The 19,231-nt window shown below is 37.5% G+C and overlaps 1 protein-coding gene across 1 annotated transcript in view; it reads right to left on the bottom strand.

Moving 5' to 3' along the window:
- Positions 1 to 250: 250 nt before the first annotated feature.
- SLC28A3 (solute carrier family 28 member 3) overlaps positions 251 to 19,231 on the bottom strand; it is a 55,798-nt gene continuing 36,817 nt past the window's right edge. Inside the window, exons 13-18 of the mRNA XM_025169044.2 lie at positions 17,685 to 17,853; positions 13,158 to 13,355; positions 10,456 to 10,537; positions 7,927 to 8,025; positions 6,268 to 6,370; positions 251 to 5,396 (exon numbers count right to left, since the gene is read on the bottom strand). Coding sequence (XP_025024812.2) covers positions 5,276 to 5,396; positions 6,268 to 6,370; positions 7,927 to 8,025; positions 10,456 to 10,537; positions 13,158 to 13,355; positions 17,685 to 17,853 — 772 coding nt within the window. The 3' untranslated portion in view covers positions 251 to 5,275. The remainder of the gene's footprint in view (positions 5,397 to 6,267; positions 6,371 to 7,926; positions 8,026 to 10,455; positions 10,538 to 13,157; positions 13,356 to 17,684; positions 17,854 to 19,231) is intronic.

Raw genomic sequence — 19,231 nt, 5'->3', positions numbered from 1 at the left:
CCTGCTGAAGAACAGCAGCATGAAAGTCCTATTGCTGTCATGTTCTTGTGATTGTAAGTGTAGGAAACAGATATGGCCTGATCTCATAGGACTTACTTACTTAATTTATTTATTGCTTTTTGTTGCATGATTGGACCACATGAACCTGAACTTGCACTTTAAAAATACACAATATTTCTTCTAGCATGTCTTTACAAAGAATGAGACCAGCGAACTTTTGTATGTACCAGAAAGAACTGTACACACAGAAAAGAGTTTATTCAGTTTATTAAAAATTAAATGTTACCATCGGAATAATTACATATATCAGAATAATATATTTTATTAACATGTTTTCCTCACTGCAGAAATTATGTACGAAATGCCCTTGGAAAATATTTTCAGGTAAAAAGAGACCACTTAAGTATTGAGATAAATCATTTATCATTTCTTAAAACACAGACATTTGACAAAGCTCTACTACGAAACAGAATAATTTTAAAAACTTTAAAAAAAAAGTTTTTTCTCCTTTTCTTTTTTCTTTTCTATTATTAGTTCTTTTCTTTTTCTTTTTGTTCCTCTTCATTAAAAAAAAAAAAAAAAAGGAAAACAAAGTATCAAAGTTATCGATTGATGCATAGCAATTTCAATTTATTTATGCTTTTCATTCATGAAGTCCCAGGGTAGAAATCAACCCAAACCACTGGTTCATCCACCTCTGTCTTATCAAGACAGAGTAACAACTCTCTAGAGTTTCAGACAAACTTTTTTTTTTTTTGCTAGAGATAAAGTGACTGAATGCGGAATCTTCTGCCTGACTTCAGAACAGAAGAAAAAATATTTCACTTTCCTAACAGTACAATAATGCACAGGACTATTCAGTTATTCCAAGCCTTTCCTGACAGCCAGCATAGAAGCAAATATTCCTCCTTTAGTTTCTGCTCGGTATTTACAGAGCTTTCTTTGAGGCTAGGCTGCTGTTGAAAGGGTGTCTTCCCCTCCCACCCCCACACATTAAACTGGAAGGAGAAATTAAACCTGATTCGAAGCAATGGATTGCTGGTATGTGTAGTTTCTCCAAATTTGCCCCGTTGTTTCAACAATGGGGAAAGGAACAAGATTTCAGAACCTGTGTTCAGTTTTTGGGAAGTTATTTTTTTTATAACATAATTTCCAGATTTCCCTCATTTTTATTATAATATAATAATTACTAATTTTGATATTACTTGATCTTGTTAATACTATTGCATGCGTATATACTTTTTTCTATCAATTAGTTTGAAACATATTTCAAAATCGTTGTTTTTTCTTTCAGAGCTCATATTCATATGTACTAAGGCCAAACTATGTTATATGGAGTTTCATACTGGAAACACAGGACTAGAAACCCCCTGAAGGGGGAGCTGTTTTGCCCATCGAAAATAATCCTTGAGACATTTATTTCAGCTGTGCATCTGTGGGTTTTGTGAGAATGACCTGCCCTGGACAAAACTGGTTAAATAGTATCTTCCTATCCTATCCTTTCTCTGCTCTTCACTGTAGCTTTTAATGTCAACTTTTCTCCAGCAGCAGAGGCAGGATCTCAAGCTTTCATCAGAATGATGAAAGTAGCATTGTGCCATTATGACCCTAACAGCATTTCAGTCAAGGTACAGGTAGTCCTCAGTTAATGACCATTCGTTCAGAGATTGTTTGAAGTTAAGGTGATGCTGAGCAAATGGTACTTATGCCCAGTCCCTTAAGTTACGGCTGTTGCAACACCCCCACGGTCACACGATCAAAGTTTAGGTGCTTGGCAGCCTGCCCACACTTACAACCGCAGGGGTGCTTCAATTCCCGCCCCCCCACCTATATTTCCCCCATCTCTGCCCTTTTGACTGCCCTGCACTCCGCCACCTCTGCCATCCCCAGCTGACCTTCACGGTCTTCTTCCTCCTGCTACTGATGAGGTGCACCAGGCCTGGCCCTACATGAGGCAGCTGCTGGCCACATCAGGTCTTCTTCCTGAGGCCGCATGCGCCCTTCTCCAAATCACACGCAGCCTTCTTGTGATGCTTCTGAAGGCTTCTAAGGCCTTCTGAAAGCTTGTGAGAAGGCTGTGCACGACTTGGAGAAGGGTGTGTGCAGCCTCAGGAAGACAGCCTGGCACGGCCAGCAGCTGGTCTTGCACAGGGCCAAGCCAGGTGTGCCATGTCAGGAGCAGGAAGACAACGACAAAGGTCAGCTGGGGGCCAGTGGAATGCAGAGCAGCGGGGGTGGCTGGGGCTTTGCGCTGGGGTGCTGGGGTGGCTGGCTGCAGTGCAGGGCTTGAAGCAGTACTCCTTGGCAGTGGGGGCTGCACTGGGGCTGAAGTAGAGGCCCGGGGGCAGCGCCGACTGGCTGAGACTGCTGAAGGCCCTGGGCCTCTACTTCAGCCCCAGTGCTGCTGGTGCTACCACCGCCACTGAGGAGTGCTGCTGTGCAAGGTAACCAAAATGGCAGAGATTGGGGGGAGATAGGTGAGTGGGGGGAGTTCAAGAGGAGGCTCGGGGCTGGCAGGGACCAAGCCGGGAATGGCTTGGATCAGGGTGAGTCCTTGACTAATGACCAGTGGCATTCGGTTAATGATGGCAACAGGGAATTACCCACATTTAAAAACAACAGGAACAAACCAAAATAACATAGCAGCAGAGAACACTCAGCTAACACAATCAAGACCAAAAACAGGCTCGCCCATACTATCAGGGCCCCAGGCTTGATGGCAGAGCAAGATTTTCAAATGATATTAAAAGACAGAAGGTTTCATGAGTTTCCTCATCGAAACTCATAGCTGACGAAGGGAACTGTAGCTCACAAAAGGGTACGCCTTTTAATTCATTTATTTATCACATTTATATAGCCACTCATCTCACGTAGTGATTCTGGGTGGTGTACATAATAAAACAACACAAATACATAAAAACCATTAAAATACAAACAAATATTGATTAGTCTGAAAAACTGCTACCAGGTTCCTTCTGAATTTCAGGGGTGGTTCTGGGTGAGGAGGAGATGCGGGATGTTCCCTCTCATGTAGCTCTCTGTTGCTGCTTTGTGTTTTAAACAATGTTAATTTCCCCTCCAAACTGCATAATGAAATTTGTGGCAGTGAGAAAGAAGTGAGTGCGCTGGGTCCTTCTGTTCCCTTTGCTGCCCCAGTTTCCTCTTTCTGACTGGTCATTTTCCATTTCTTGCTGCCAATGCTTTACATTCCATAGCCCCTTCCCCCATGCCTGACCTTTATTCCTGACCTCTGTTTTGGCATGTGTTTTGCTCCAGTTAACAACTTCTTGTTTTTAGAACTGATTCTTAATGTTAAAGTGTTCCCACAATCCTCCACTGAACTCCATGATCTGCAGTTACTATTCATGGCTGCTTGGTCAAGAGGTGGAAATTACTGGGTGGGGAGGTGGATTAGCCTGCCAATCCCCTTTTCAGTGAGTGCTGGTTTTCCACTGCAGTAAATCTGTAATTTCCAAGTGATGGTTGGAGGGATGGAGAAACCACTTCTTCCTCCCTCTCAATGAGCCATCAATATTCTCAAGATGGCACTGGAGCAAGGGAGGAAGAGATATAGGTTTACATATGACAAATAGTCATTTTCCTTTTCTTCCAGGGATAAGCCACTTAGCTATTTAGCATGTGGGAAAACCATTTTATCAATAAAAGTGCTTTATTTTATAGGGGGAGGTAATCCATTTCACATGAAATAAATTTATATTGTGTGTGTGTGTGTGTGTGTGTGTGTGTGTGTTGGGGAGAGAGAGAGAGAGAGAGAGAGAAATCTGTTAATTGAAGCAGGGCATATTCATTTAATTACAGTATTTGAAATAATATCTGTTAATATTACCTTTGCAGTCCATTAAAAGCCTGCTAGGACAAACTGTAACAGTGAAAACTGTATTTTCTTTTACAGAAGATATAATAGTAGTTTAATTGATATTTTGTTATTAATCCAGCAACAAAAACGGTTAAGTATAAATACTTCCCATTAATTTATATCCATGACCCTGCATTATAAGAATGGAATATGTTTTTTTTGGGGGAAAAAGCTGAATTTCAAGAGGAACTGGAATTTATTCCTTGATTACTATCTGAATGAAAAGGTTCCCAGGTTCTATAAAAATGTATACCTTTTTTTCATCAATAGATATCAGTGACTGTTGGCACCAAAAGAAAAGCCTGACTTTAAAAATTATCCTGTGCTTTCTTTCTCCATGTCTAAGTAATATTTGAATTTGGGGGAGATTTTAAAGGATGGACAAGAAATGCTAATTCTAAAATGGTTCTCTTAATTGAGGCCATGAAAAAATCATAATTATGTTATTTAAACGGTGAGAGCAAATACGGTTTTACTATAGAAAATACAGAGATCACCCTGAAGAAGGAATGCAAGAATTATTAAAATAAATAACAACTTAGCACTGGGAAAGAAGAAGGGGCAAGAAAGAAAATCAAGATAGCCCTGCTTTGATTTTGTTTGGTATAAGAGGGGGTAGAGGGATACTCCAGCAGGATTTCAAGATTCTGTTATTATACCCTATAACAGCAAAGTACAATTCCAATAGTCTCTGTTTTGCCTGTTTTCTGACTTGACCTACCTTGAAGGACTGACATTTACCAAGGCTATTTGGAAGTAAGGTCCATAGCGGGGGAAAGCAACTTAGTCCTGAATAGACATACTTAGGATGACATTGAAATAATAATTTTATCTTAGTAGAGCAAAACAGAGTTTTGATAGATATCTGTCAGAAATGGGAAGGTATAATTAGGCAAATTTTAGAATAATTTAAAATAAATTTTAAATATTTCTGTGGTTTGTTCAAATTGAGTTAATGTGACTGAATGTGTCCCCACCTTACCCCATCACAGGCTGCATTTTAACCAAGGTTTGGGGCTTATTTTGTCATCCTGATCCAAATAGATACCATTGGGGATTTGTGCAAACTAGACCTTATAATTTACAACTGGTCAAGTTATTTCCATAAATCCAAGATGAAAGCCATTTCAGATTCAGATGTCATGCTAAAACTTAAATGTTGATTAAAAAGCAGTGCATGATGGGGAAACATTGGGATACATGTGCATGCAAGGTTTTTTTTTCTTACAAACATATCAACATCTCCTTCATCAGGAACATTATGAAAATAGAGGATGCAAATAGCTACCACTCTAGTTTAAAACACATTTCCCCCCTGTCTAAATTAGCAACCAGATCACCTCATTTTCATCTTGAATTTCCATTTATCCACCATGAACTCAAATCCTATGCTTCAGCTTAAGATAATGGAGGGACCCTGCTGCAATTAACCATGGATGGGCCCAGAAGCTGACAACATTGGTGCAAGGATCTTAAACTGCTGTTAGGCTTTGGGAAGACCTCTGCAGAACTGTTGGCACTGTTTGGTGAAGAAGAGAATGATTTTTAAATAATAATATTAACAAAGTTATTTATTGTACTTAACATTTTATCAGTAGATTACAAAATTACTATAAACACTAAAACAGAAAATGCAATAAATAAAATATCCATTATAAATAATATTTTCAAAATGTCCTCGTACAACCAACAGCTTGTGTCACTGGCAAAGAATCTGTATGATTATTTCAGACTAGCTAGAACAGAATGATAAATGCAGCAAATTAACAAACTGGCCAGATTTCTTTGAGAGGTTCCCATTCTCTGTAAATTAGCATCTGGCCAGTGGGAAAAACTGTGTGCATGCAGGATCTTAGTTTGCGTTAGCTCCTGCTTAATTAGAATAAAGTTGCTTAGAATAAAGACATTAACTGGAAAAAAAGAAAAGGTATAAAACTGCATTGCAGAGGTACAGTACATGGAAGAGAAAGTTAGTACTGTATAGCATAATTTCTCACTAACATCTCTGCTCCTGATCATGTATCCATAAGACTTCCAAGCATAGATACTAAGGCATTACCAAAGAGAAAAATTTACCTTAAGTATTCAAAAACTGTGCAGCCAAATTAAGACAAAGAAGGTGTCTTGAAAGGTGTTCACATTATAAATTACTGTGCTGTCTGAGGAGTAGCGAAAGTATGGCTGCAAACCTTTACAAATTCAGCCTTTTATAACCCATAGCTTTAAAGAAAGCCCTGATTATCTTCAGGAACTTCTGAAATATTAATCATTATGCCATATTTTCTTATGTTATAGTGCATTTCACGTATAGTGTTCTTGGAACGTTTACAGGCAATAAGCAGTTTGACTTCACATATGATCTCTATGACATGAGATTCTGATCTAATTACCTGTTAAAGAGGTTTAAACAGCACGTAACTATTTCTGTGCTATTGTCAGCCACATTGAAGTTGCTTTCCAATAAAGATGTACATGGATTTTCAGATAATATACCTGAAAAATGGTCAGAAAAAATGTGTGTATTAAGCAATAGTATCTTTGGGTTATGGTGACAAACTGACATGTACTTCATTTGATCTCTGTTTTCCATAAGGTCACTCAATTTAGTTAAACTGAAAATGAATGAATTGGTTTGCACTGGAGCTGGGTTGTGCACACATCCATCACAGGGACTTTGCGTAGCTATTTTCCTGATAACCTCACCTACATTTTTGAAACTATTCAGGCAGAATCCAGAAGTTAATCTTTGTGTGCAAACATGAGTGCTACTCACCAGAAGTATATAATGTTTCCCTTACACAACTGAAAAATATCTCAAAGGCAAGACCCATAACATATCAGGTAACATTACAATGAACTGTGGAACTGAGGACAACTGTTTAAGTTTTACTTATTTCTTTAAGCTTTTAAAAAGTTCAGGTTGTTTAAATGTTTTTTCTTCAACTCAAAGTATCTGCCAGATTGTTCAAAAGATTGGAAGGAGAAGTCTTTAGAATTGTATTGGGCACTAGGTAAGAGCACCAGTATGATCCATGAGCTCTTAGATGGCCTGAGTACAGGTGATGGAACAATAAAGTCTACTCCAGTGTTCTTTGAATAGGCCTTTGATACTGAAATTTGAGGTTTGTTAAACAAGTATGCTTTAAGTGTTTTGTTCAGATCTGCATGTGAAGAGCTGCCCTTTTAAAAGCCTGATCTTAGAGAATGAAAAATACCCATTTTTTTCCTGAAAAATACATTTATACTTAAAAGTATTACTTCCAAGCCACTCATTATTTCAGAAATTATTTTGAATCTAAAGAAGCACCAGTGGAAACAGAGAGGTGGGTTTTTGTTTTTGTTTTAAGAGGCCTCTGAAGAAACCTCTTCCAAGTATTAAGAAAATCTCCTGTATGATATGCTCAAAGAGAGCTGTGCGGAAAGGGAAAATGCCAAATTGGATAGAATTACCTTTTGTAAGAAAGAGCTTCAGCTTATAAGTTTCCTTCCCTGATTTTTGATACTTGTCTTGCCTTCCATTTCCCACAAGACTTCTTTCCATTCAAGGAAGATCTTCTGATTCCTAGAAAAGGCTCCTTAGAGGATCTAGACCCTTTTACAAATTGAGGCTGCGCTGATCTCCACTGTGTTGCCATAATGATGTGGGACATGTGTAGGGCTTGGGAAGCAGCACCAAATAACTATCCCAGTTTTGTAGCATTTCTTCTGGAAGAGTGGTTTCCCCACTAGTAAGAACTTTTACCTAGCTCTGACTTCCAAAATCGTCTCCCTGCCTCTTGCAGCTAAGGCTCTGTAGCATCTTGCCACCATTCTCTCCAGCTTCTGAGGGATGACTTAACTGCTTCCTCCATACAGCAGCTTTTTGAAGACAGTGTTTTATTAAAAGTAATAAGGGGAAAAATGTCCCCCCGCCTTTTTAAATTAGAAGTGTAAATCTTTTCAGTGATATTTAGCATATTCCAGGATTGTCATAATAATGTTCTTCTAACAGACAAACACAACATGTCAGATTAAAATGCTATCATTTGTGATAAGTAAAGCTATAGTACCTGCAACACAAGCTGTCATGAAGCAGGCCACGGTGCCAGCAATCATGGCCCTGAAAGCTCCCCCTGCAATGTCTCTCTTCCTGGAGGGAGCCAATGATGCTGGAGACATAAATGGAAGAAAAGAAACAAGTGAGCAACATGCAACGTTGAAACATCTATTTAGTGCTTTTCTAATATTTTGTAATCTCTGGAGCAGTTTCAGTAAAGATTCTTGCTACCTGGGATAGATATGGTTAGATAACCACACATAATATTGGTAATATCTTTTGTGGAGTCCTTGGGGTTCTCTAAGCCTGGTTCTTTTCTTGCAAATGTTTCATTACCCGGCTAGGTAACATCTTCAGTGCTAACCCCAACCCTAACCCTAATATCTTTTAAAGTAAATGTTCACTTGATAAAATCATGCAAAGCTTACATCGCTTTTCTGTCCCTGAATGTTCATTACGCTAAGGGTTTTCTTGCCCTTAACTCCCACCTCCAAATTAATAGTATAATTAGTCCACTTAACAAGTTCACAAAAATATTATATATCAACATAATAGAAAGTACATTTCTTTCCACATTCCTATAGCCTGTTCAGGGTCTGAACAATTGCCTTCCATTCATCTCCGTTAAAAGTGATATGGTGTTCTTTTTTTCCTAACAAGCTACTGTTGATATTAAGTTTTTGATGAATCAATATAGAATTTCTGTTTTCTGGGGTTTCTTAACACTTTCCATTGTTAGTTCCCTGGTATGTAACAAACTAGTATGAATCTCTACTATTTTGTTTGAGGGCATCATTCTGAATGTCCCAAGGCACTTCCAGGTAACCAGCGTTCCTATCCAGAAATCCTTCCAATTTCAATCTCTAGTCAGCTTGGCTTTATTCTGAGCTCTTCTGAATATTTTGAATTATTTTGACAAATCACAATATTATAAGGATGGAGTGTGTTTATCAGACTCCTTTTCAAACCTTCAAGCTGGTACCCTGGGTTAGCAAACAACAGGCAGGATGAGCCAATTTCCTCTCCAATATTTCCCCATGCCCCCTATGCAAAACAACATTTCCCCATTTGCAGAAAAACTAGCATTTATTCAGCACTCAGTTGTGATGACAGTCATAAGATTGTGACCAGATTGTGGGACTCAATTGGAGTAAGCATCATCTTGATGGGTCTGTTTGGAAGAGTGGAAGTATATTTCAGTGTTTGCTATGATCAATAGGCCTACCATTGCCACTTAGTTGTCAGACAACATCTTGCCAGACTCTTGGATTTAACAATTATACAGTTCTGAATTATTTGTGTAATATTCAGCAGTTTTGTGCTAATTGGAACTATCTTTGAATGTTCTTTTTCACACGATTGTAAACATATGGAAAGGAAGAATAGGGCCATCTCTACAACTGTGTCACACATCCTCTATAAATCTACCATCCATAATTTGGAAGAATATAAAATGAAACTTCACGTGGAAGGAACATTGAAAAAGGCAATGGAATAAAGACTCTTGAACATCCTGAACTATCAGAAAGTGAAGATGCAAAACACACTCTTGCTCCTGAGTACAGATAAGAATGAGGTAATGAAGATCTGCATAGGCAAAGCAAACAACAGCAGCTACAGTTTTGAGAGAATACTCAAAAAGCTTTGAATTCTCTTGGAGGATCTGATGTGGGGCAGCAGATTTGCTGTTGAAATTTCAAACATCCCATCCTTACTTACTTACGTAAAAAAAAAAATCAAATATTATAAAGTACAGTATTCCAAAGAGTACTAAATCTAGGGAAGCATGGACACTGGGAAAGTAAGGCATAGAGCTCTTGTTTTGCAGATCTGAAGTGCTTTAGATGCTGAATTTACAAGATACCAGTTGACACCAACAGAGGCTGAAACCACAAGGCTAAGGCTAATTTATTTTTTAAAGGTTGAGGTACATTTTAGTAAGAGATCCCCAGCCTTATAACTCGTGGCTGACTCTGATATTAGATCAACCAATCCCCTTGAAACATAATTATATTAAATGTTAATTCTGGAATCATTTACTTCTGCTAGGTGCCATATAAGAATATTATATGAATATTATCCATATTGAAACTGTCTCAATGTTTATTTTAATTTTCATCTGAAATGGAAACAATTGTATGTGAACAGGGGAAACATGCTTAATTCTGGAGCAAATCTTCCAGCTTTGGACCAATCCAGTGATAGGAGAGATTCACCCAAGGCTACATGAAGCACTAGGAGCAGGTTGATAAGTTTATGTGCAGTGAAATTTTGGATGGCTCTGTTATCTAGGCAAAATTGGCAGTGTATCAACAGCTCTCCTCATTTAGGAGAAGGAAGGAAAATTCCAACAATAGATGAGTTACAGAATTTTTGGAATGCTTCTTCAATGACGAAAAAGTCAAAGAGTAATTCCCACCACTCTACCATCTTCACAGGTAGAGGATGAGCAATTACTCATCACAGTAAAAGTCTTTGTTTAAATATATATATATATCAGTCTTTCACATTGTTCCATATAAGAAGTATACATGATTCTTACATAGTGCTCCAAGTATCATGCCCACCGAACCAAAATTTGCAAATCCACAAAGGGCATAAGTGGCAATTGTTTCTGATCGGATCTAAAATAAAGCAAATAAAACATAGTCACATCAATTACTTTCTCTTTGAAAAAGAAAAATAGTTTTTAGTTTCTGGCTAATGGTGTTTGAACATACAATAAAGATAAAATGTATGTATTGGTTTTGGAATGAGAATAAATTCAGACTTTCTCGATGTTCTCCTGCTACAAAGAATTACATATGAAAAGAAACTGGAAATAGAATATCTTCATACTTTTTATAAATTTACCAGATAAAATATCTGGTTCACATGACCAGATTCCATTTTTATATGTAAATGGCACTGAAATAGAAAACTTAAACTTCCAGCCAAAAAATCAAAATTCACTTTACTTTTTGTGTAGCCTTGTTGATGGCTTCTTGATGGTGGCTAGAATTTGTCAAAACGTAGCTAATTTCAACACTGATATGTCTGAATCCATTAGCAGACACATGTAAGGCTTAATTGCCAAGGGCTATTTCAGATGTGCCAGCTACTTTGCATCAAAAACCCTTCTGGATAGAAAATGGAACATGCACATAGTTTGTCAATTCTGATCATGCACAGACATTTGAACTTTGTGTATAAACCTGGCACTCTGCCTATGGATTTCAAAAGAATGGGTAGGCCTTGCTGATATATCTGATATCTTTAAAAAAATATATTTAAGAAATTAAATGGTCTGAGAGAAACACTGCTTCCCATAGTAAATACATCTGCATTATCCTGTGGATTTCTAGGTAAACAAGTTTTGCAAGTTTTTCAAACAATAAGGTGCAAAATGTTTTCCTGAATGCTTTCTCCAGTTAAACTACACAACTATTATGACTATGGCTAAATTGTTCACTAGTGAACAAAATGCCTAATGGGCTAGAACCTAGATTAATTAGGGCAGGACTCTTACCCAGATGGATTAAAAACTTACCAGTTGCATTTCCACAATGTACTTAACTCTGATTAGTATTAGCCTTGGTTAGTTTTTTTTGAGACTTAGTATGTTGTGTGATCACAGGCCATTTACTAAGTATTTGATTCAACATATGTATGAATCCAGAAAATGGGTTAACACAATAGCCAGGTTATTTGTGTAAACATAGCAAATATTACAGTTGCATTATTTTTCATTTTCAAAACTTCATGCAGCTTTTGTGATCTGGATTTTACAATGCTAGTAGCAAAATCTGCCTTTCCCCCAATGAATTCATCTAATAGTGTCATCTTAATTCAAGGACAGCAAATCTATGAGCAAAGTGAGAATTCTCCCTGCTTTTTCCTGCTGTCCTCAATGCTTCAGCTGATTATGAGGTAGTAGAATTACAGTCTTTAATATAATTTGGTTCCTTTCAGACCTCCACCAATATCTCAGAAAGTTTCAAGCTGACCCATGGCCTGCACTTCCACTGATCTTAAAATGCAGAGATGTCATTCATGGCAGTTAGTGCACCCTCCCAACTGACTATAATAGGATGCAAAAACTGATATTCAGCTAGTGCTTGGTTCGGGTATTATTCACAATGAATTGGGGTAGCTGAAAATACACTCTGCTCTATGTATTAAAGCAACAGAGAAATTACAACATGAAACTACAAGGACCTGTGGGGGATAGGAGGGCCCAGGATCTGATAGGAAAGGTAAAACTAAGGATCTTACCAATGGGAAAATTGCCTACTCCTAAGTCTGCAGAGCTCCAGTGCTTCTACTAGAAAACTGGTTTCAATGTGTCTTTTCTTGAACTTTAGCTACAATGGAAATAAATTAGCTTAGCTGATGAACTGATGATGTGAGAGTGTATGGGCTGAGGTAGGAGTAGCACAAACTCCTGACTATATTTGCAGCTTTGCAGCAGTTTCTGAAAAAAATCCTTCAACAACCCACCCCCCCGACCACTGATTTATAACACACTATATATTATCAGGCAAGTACATTTGCAACTTGGGTTTCATGTTGCATCTCAGTAAAATTTCCCAATCATTAAAAAAAAAACACCCTTTCTCCTATTTTAGTTTTAATTCCAAAGACCTTTTTTTCCCTATCTTTGAGTTAGGAAAGGTCACTGAGGATATGTCCTTGGTCTCCTGCTTTTGCACAAAACAGGTCCAAGAACTTGAAGTCACAAAGTTTTACTATACCTGTTGAAGATGTCTCATGTAAATCCCCAGAAGAAACTATTCTGATGCTATCAAATCAAATATGAAAGTATCCTCTTCCTTGTCAAAGGTCCTTTTAAAAAATTAGGACTAAGACAATGCTGTTTATCTTATTCCTTGTTTAAAATGGTTCTCAAAAAGAACATTAGGTTACATCTAATGTTGTGTCTGTAGTAGATGTCTGATAAGTCAGACTTCTCTTTCTCTTTGCATTCCACCTTGCTTCAATGCTAGTCACACAGAGGGAACTATTCCCCCAGTTGTTTATTTGCTTGACTGACAGGTATTATTAAATACACCAAGATGTAATGCAGATTATGAGCCATAAGAAAATGGTATTATAAAAATATTTACATTAATTGTGGCTTCCCATCTGTAGTAACACATACCTAACATAGTAACTTTAATTCAGACATATATTCTAGGAAAGCCCACTAGGTAAAATCTATGAAGTATTAGGTCTAATGAAACAGAGTTGTACAGGAATACTCACGCTCAAGTACTGTTTCACACCATTTATGTACATTTTTCCTCCCTTCTTTCTTAGTTGAATCAAGACTGCAAGATGTTCATAAGCCACAAATTCATTGAAGAAAGTCTTATAACCAAGGAGCCCACCAACAATAAAACTGTCTTCCCAGTCTACCCCCATCATAAAAGAAAATGGCATAAACAGATATGAACAGATTATCTATAGGAGATAAAACAAGAACAAAGAGAAATATGAGCTATAAACCTTGTTGAGCGCATATTGGCTTATTGATCACACAGCAGGTTCTTAAAGCAGTGTAGAAGAGATAAATACAGTATGTCTAAAAATGTCTTGTTATCAGCTAAAGATTTGCATAAAAACAAAGGAAAACCTTTATCTAGCAATGTAGTCTCAAGGCTAAGTAGTCCATTCATTACGGTTGTTACATTTTCAGTCAAGAAAGAGAAAAAAAATATAACCAAAATAAAAAGCATTCCCACCCTTTAAATGGCCCTAGGAATTGGTTTAGACCCAAGAATAACATAAAGCTGAAGCAGCAAGGAAACTGAATACTACTTTCAGGGGATAGATGATTGAGTCTGCAAAATTACACATTGAGTGGAGAGAATGAATAGCATGAAATTATTATGTCATGAGTACTACATGCAGGATGATCAAATGAAATTGATTGCCAGAGAGCCAAACTAGATATTCTGTGGAAATCTACATCTTGAATCCCAGCTGTTTCACCAGAAATAGTGAAAGAGGTCCTAATTTAGAGAAAAAAAGAAGCATGGGGGGGGGGGGAAACACTTAACCCTTTCTTACCAATAATTTAATCCTTCCTATTCCTATTGTATAGCGCTTTCTTTCTCAATCAAGACAATTGAGGAAAAAACACCAGATAAGACAAGTGTTAATGGTAGATGCAGCTCTTAAAGCATCCACTCTTAAACTTTTTGCCTCTTGATAGGATGGCATCAGACTAAGATACCAAGAAAGGACTCCTTCTTTATTCCTCTTTTTGCTTCTGTTCTGTGTTCTCCTGGGTGGAAGACTCTTAGTGGCAGGTGGGAGAATGGATAAAATTTCTAATTTCCAATCCTGTCTCTGTTCCAAATTGTACCTTCTCCTATCACTTCTTAACTGTTCTACCAAACACTACATTTCTAGATGCACATTTCATTTTGGCTAGACAGGTCAAGTTAATGAAACACTACATCTTAAATTACAAAATTCATTTACATGATTCAGATTAATTAACATAAAGTTTTATGATGGCTGATATTGAGCTGCTGTTTCTGAAGTTCAGGCTAAATGCTCATTATCTTGTAAATACACATATGAAAAACTCACACACAAAACACACAAAGGTTCCCCAAGTCTTCAATGCTTTTGCCTTGAAAATGGTACATATACAGGTAGTCCTAAACTTATGACCATTTGTTTAGTGATGGTTTGAAGTTATGATGGCGCTGAAAAAAGTGACTTACAACCAGTCCTTGCACTTACGATTGTTGCAGCATCCCCATGGTCACATGATCATAATTTGGGAGCTTGGCAACCGGCATGTATTTGACCGGCATGTATTGCAGCAACCTGGGGTCATGTGATCATCATTTGCGACCTTCCCAGGGGGCTTCCAACAAGCAAAGTCAATGGGGGAAACTGGATTCACTTAACAACCACATGATTCACTTAATGACCATGGCAAAAATGGTCATAAAATTGGTCATGACTCATTTAATGACCACATGACTTAGCAATGGAAAGTCTGGTCCCAATTGTGGTTGTAAGTATAGGACTACCTGTACCCTTTAAAGGAAAGCAGTTAAGGGCCTACAATTGTTTTTAATTTTGGGAGGAGGGTGTCTGAAAGCTACAAGGGGCATAGTGATATGATAACATTACTAAAGGTAGCAGGATTGGAATTTTTGCCTTATTTCCTCATTTAAAAAATCAACAGGACAATTAACCCTTTTACATACACCTGTTCCATTAACATTAATTAAAATATATGCTGCTGCTATTTGAGTGTCTGTCATTGAATTTTGGTAATATAATATAAGAAGACTGTTCTATCTGGTAAAAAGGGGCTCTGGGGCCATATATAGCCAACAAGTGTGGGTTCGCCCACAATTCCCAAGTTTTATTTCTTAATTATTCTTCTCCTTCCATCTTACAATATTTTGTTCCAATTTTCTTTTTATTTGGAAATATATATAAAGTTAACTTTTAGGTTAATAGAAAATAAATTTACTTCCAAAATTTATTTATTCCCATATTGACCTGCATCACATGGGAAGCATTTTGTTCACATAATAGACCTTCTCTTCCCTCGGCCTTCTCTCTTGATACCTCAAAATTTGCTTCAGAAGATTATCTGAGGGGATTATCTTCTCTCAGTTTGGCTGATAGGAAATACCCACTGAATTCACCCACGATCTTTTACTCAAAGGTGAAATGATTTTATATTTCTGAGCCACTGGAAAAATTTAATGTGGATGTTAAATAAGCATTAAACACTTATGCAGAATAATAAGGGCTTTAATGTGGTTGGGAGGGGAGATTAGGGTTCAATTCTCTTTCTACCCTACCTAGAGTCTGTGGATTGGGATGGAACATAATTTTGAAAATAAATAAGCAAAGTGAGGAAGAAAGGCAAGAAGGATCCATGTTTTTACTAATTAGGATCTCTGCATGTCAGGCAGTTGGGGCCACTCTAAACTAGTTGAATACTGTGCTCAAAATGGAGCCTTTATGTTCCATTAGAAAGCAGAAAAAAATTCTCTTGGGAAACTATCCAGACCAGCTGTATCCCTATTGTTTACTGCATTAATAAGCTCCTCACTGAGTGCTTTTATAAATGGTCCCTTGTAGCCAGAGAGATGAAGCATCATTAGATTGTTAAGCAATCCATTACTCTTTTTCTTAACGCATCAGGACTGCTGCTGCTTCTAAGGTAAGTATCTGCACACAGCTTGCCCTATTTTTCTTCTATGCTTAAAGTGATATTCGTTTTGCTCTCAACGGGAATAGAACCACTTCTTTTCTTTTTTGCCATTTTAAATGTTGTTTTCCCATCAATTTATTATTTCCACAGTACTGTATGTTACATTAAATGGAAGCATTTTAATGCAGAAGGTTCTGCATTCATGCATGCCCAAATAATAGGTGAATAATTGGCTGAACTTGTAATCAATTAATTCTGCCCTTTTCCTTCATTTGATCATTTCCCCTTCTATTCATTTATAGTTGCATTTTAGACCCATCTGCTCATGGTACAGAGTTAAATTCAGTACAGTCATCCAGTTCTTTCCATGTGATGCTTCCTTGCTCATTGTGAATATGTTAACTGATTGTCTAAATTAATCAGCAGTTTTTATCAAAGTGGGAACCTTTTTTCCAGGCTTATTCAATAGGAGTAGACGTGATTTTCATGGTTTTCGAGTGGCTACATGGGGATCATAGGTGGAGTCAGGATTTTATTTCATGTATGTGTAAGTTTAATTAAAATTATGTTTAATATAATTCTATTCTAGGCATGTATTTAATATTTGTATCTTTCTGTCACTTAAAAAGTCAAGTTTGGTAGCAACTTTAATCATATGATTCCATAAACTTAATCATAATTAGATTATTCTATAAACTTAATTATATCAAATTATTTTATAACCTTCTAGAGGTTTCTGGGTAGTGGCTTTGAAGCCTCAGGTTGTGCACCCAGTTTTCATACAGTGATCTGGGGATATAAACCAGAGAACAATACTATATAAGTAGACTCTTTATCAGTAAACTGCAAGATATAGAATTTGTGTGACTTAATTGTCATGACCAGCTAGGTACATGGATATGGAAGCAGAATTTGTTTAAGATGTCTGTGCATGTGTGTGTGTATGTGTATGTATGTATACACACACACATAAAATTGTGCCTTATCCAGGTCCCATGCATTATTTGGATCTCAGCAGTACAAATTTAAAATATAAGATGCCTTATAAGCACATTTCATGATTCTATCTCATTAAAGCTTTCTGACATGCAATTAGTGCATGAAGTAGTCATTTACTCCCTTGTATATTGGGCACATACTCCTTACCAGTAGCTTGTATTATCACTGAACGTGTTAATCATTGTACCTGATTTTTATGGTGCTTTATCTATCCCTCCAGCTGCCCCTGCTTCCTACTTCTACATAAGGAAGTCCAGAATTAGTCACACAGGAGAACACAAATCTTTCTACCTCTCATACAGAAGGCCCCATTTTAATATCACAGCAAACTAGAATTTTTTTATGGACTCTCTGTTACAGAAAAGTGCATGGTCTATCACTTCAGTATTCAGAAGAGTGCCTTTTCTCTTATTACATTGCTTCCAATAATTTTTAGAAGACAATAGGTACACCAATACAGGGAAACACACATATCTTAAGGCATAGCCTACAATTTCAGATATTCTTTTCATAGTAGACTGAAGTGAAGTCTAGGCTGCATCTCCCACACACCTCGCTTGGGATCTGGCCTGAGCTAACAGCTGATCAGACAATACCTCAAAGCTTAGTTGTGGGTAGTCAAACATGTTCCCCAGCCAAGACAGGACTGCATTAAAGAAGGCCAACAAGGCAAGGAAGGCTATCAGATTCACAGCAATGTTTGCTACCAGGGGGATGGCGGCACTAGCACCTTGGCTGGCAGCTTCCAACAGGTTCCTGGCTTCTCTTCACCAACAAAAGAAAAAGAAAAGGTGCCCATTAATGTGAAATTTGTATGGTAAGTACAAATCTATACAACCAAACAAAACAAAAATAACTTTTCCCCTACAATGACAGAATTCATCCTTTTTAAAATATTGGGAGGGCAGGGCCAGCAACCAGAATAATATTAGAAGTAATATTTAGTATTGTTAATAATATTTGACATTTATATAACCTTTTATGAATGTAAAAAGCTCTTATGATATGAGGGCTTTAAACACGAATACACATATTTATCATCAGTTGGCCCTACAGTTAGAGGAACAGAATAAGACAGCTACCTCAAGCTATTAATTAATTTAATGTTAATTAATCATTGATTATCATTATTAGATGTTGATGAATTATTTGATCATACTTTTATTGCCTAAAAGGAGAAGTAATGCTAGGCAGCTTGAGTATTATACTGATTGTGAGTTAGGAGGTGATCATCTTTGTACTTGTGAGTTTATGGCTATGTGAGATCTGAAATGGCCAGTTCTAATATTCCTCATTTAAGTTCTCAGGTCACAAGACTTATGAGCTTTAATTTTTTCTAACTGATGCTTTGTGTTTTCAATTAGCTATGTGTTGTTGTTGTTCAGTCGTTAAGTTGTGTCCAACTCTTCGTGACCCCATGAACCATATTACACCAGGCCTTCCTGGGCAGAAATTTCAGTTGATATTTGAACTTCTGTCAGAGGTGGCAGGATCTCACTGGCATGGAATGAATAATGGCAAACTGTCCTAGGTAACTGGGAAAACTCTGATATAAACAAACCAACTGAGTGACCAATCTCTCATAAATAATTTCAGAATGCTGAAGCTCCAGTTTACAGGCCAGATCTCACTCGTGGGTCTTTGAGCAACATTCAGTTTATTTCTCAAGACTCTCCCTCAGAGCCTCTCCGAGTTTACTGGCTGTCCCATTATATTTGCTCATGCCTCTTCCTTTTCCCTTGATGGTGTTCCTGCTGGCATCTACAAGTTCATTTCCATTTTGCCAGTGCCCCTTCTATCTCCACAGTGGGGGAAAAAACAAGGAATGACAAAGCTGGCAGGATTATTGGAAGACACCTTATGTCTTCCATGGGTAGACAAGATGAAGGGAAGCTCCTGCCATCTCATCCACAGAATATTTCACATGCACAAAATACTTTTCCTTATACAGGAGAATATGGGGAGCAATGGACATCAGTAGGGCAGGGAATCATCTACAACCAGCTCCTGGACTTGATTCAGTTCCCCATTGGTGTATTCTATGCCTTTAAATTAAGGCTGGCAGTCTGAAGCCCCAGAGTCACATGTAGCCACCAAACTCCATTTTTTGTGGCTCCCAGGGCTACCTCTGACCAAAATTTCT

Source organism: Python bivittatus, unplaced genomic scaffold (genome assembly GCF_059951505.1).
Source record: "Python bivittatus isolate LINGU-HERP-01145 unplaced genomic scaffold, Pbiv_v1 ctg000850_np1212, whole genome shotgun sequence".
Taxonomy (NCBI): domain Eukaryota; kingdom Metazoa; phylum Chordata; class Lepidosauria; order Squamata; family Pythonidae; genus Python; species Python bivittatus.
This window is presented reverse-complemented; position numbering and strand designations above follow the sequence as displayed.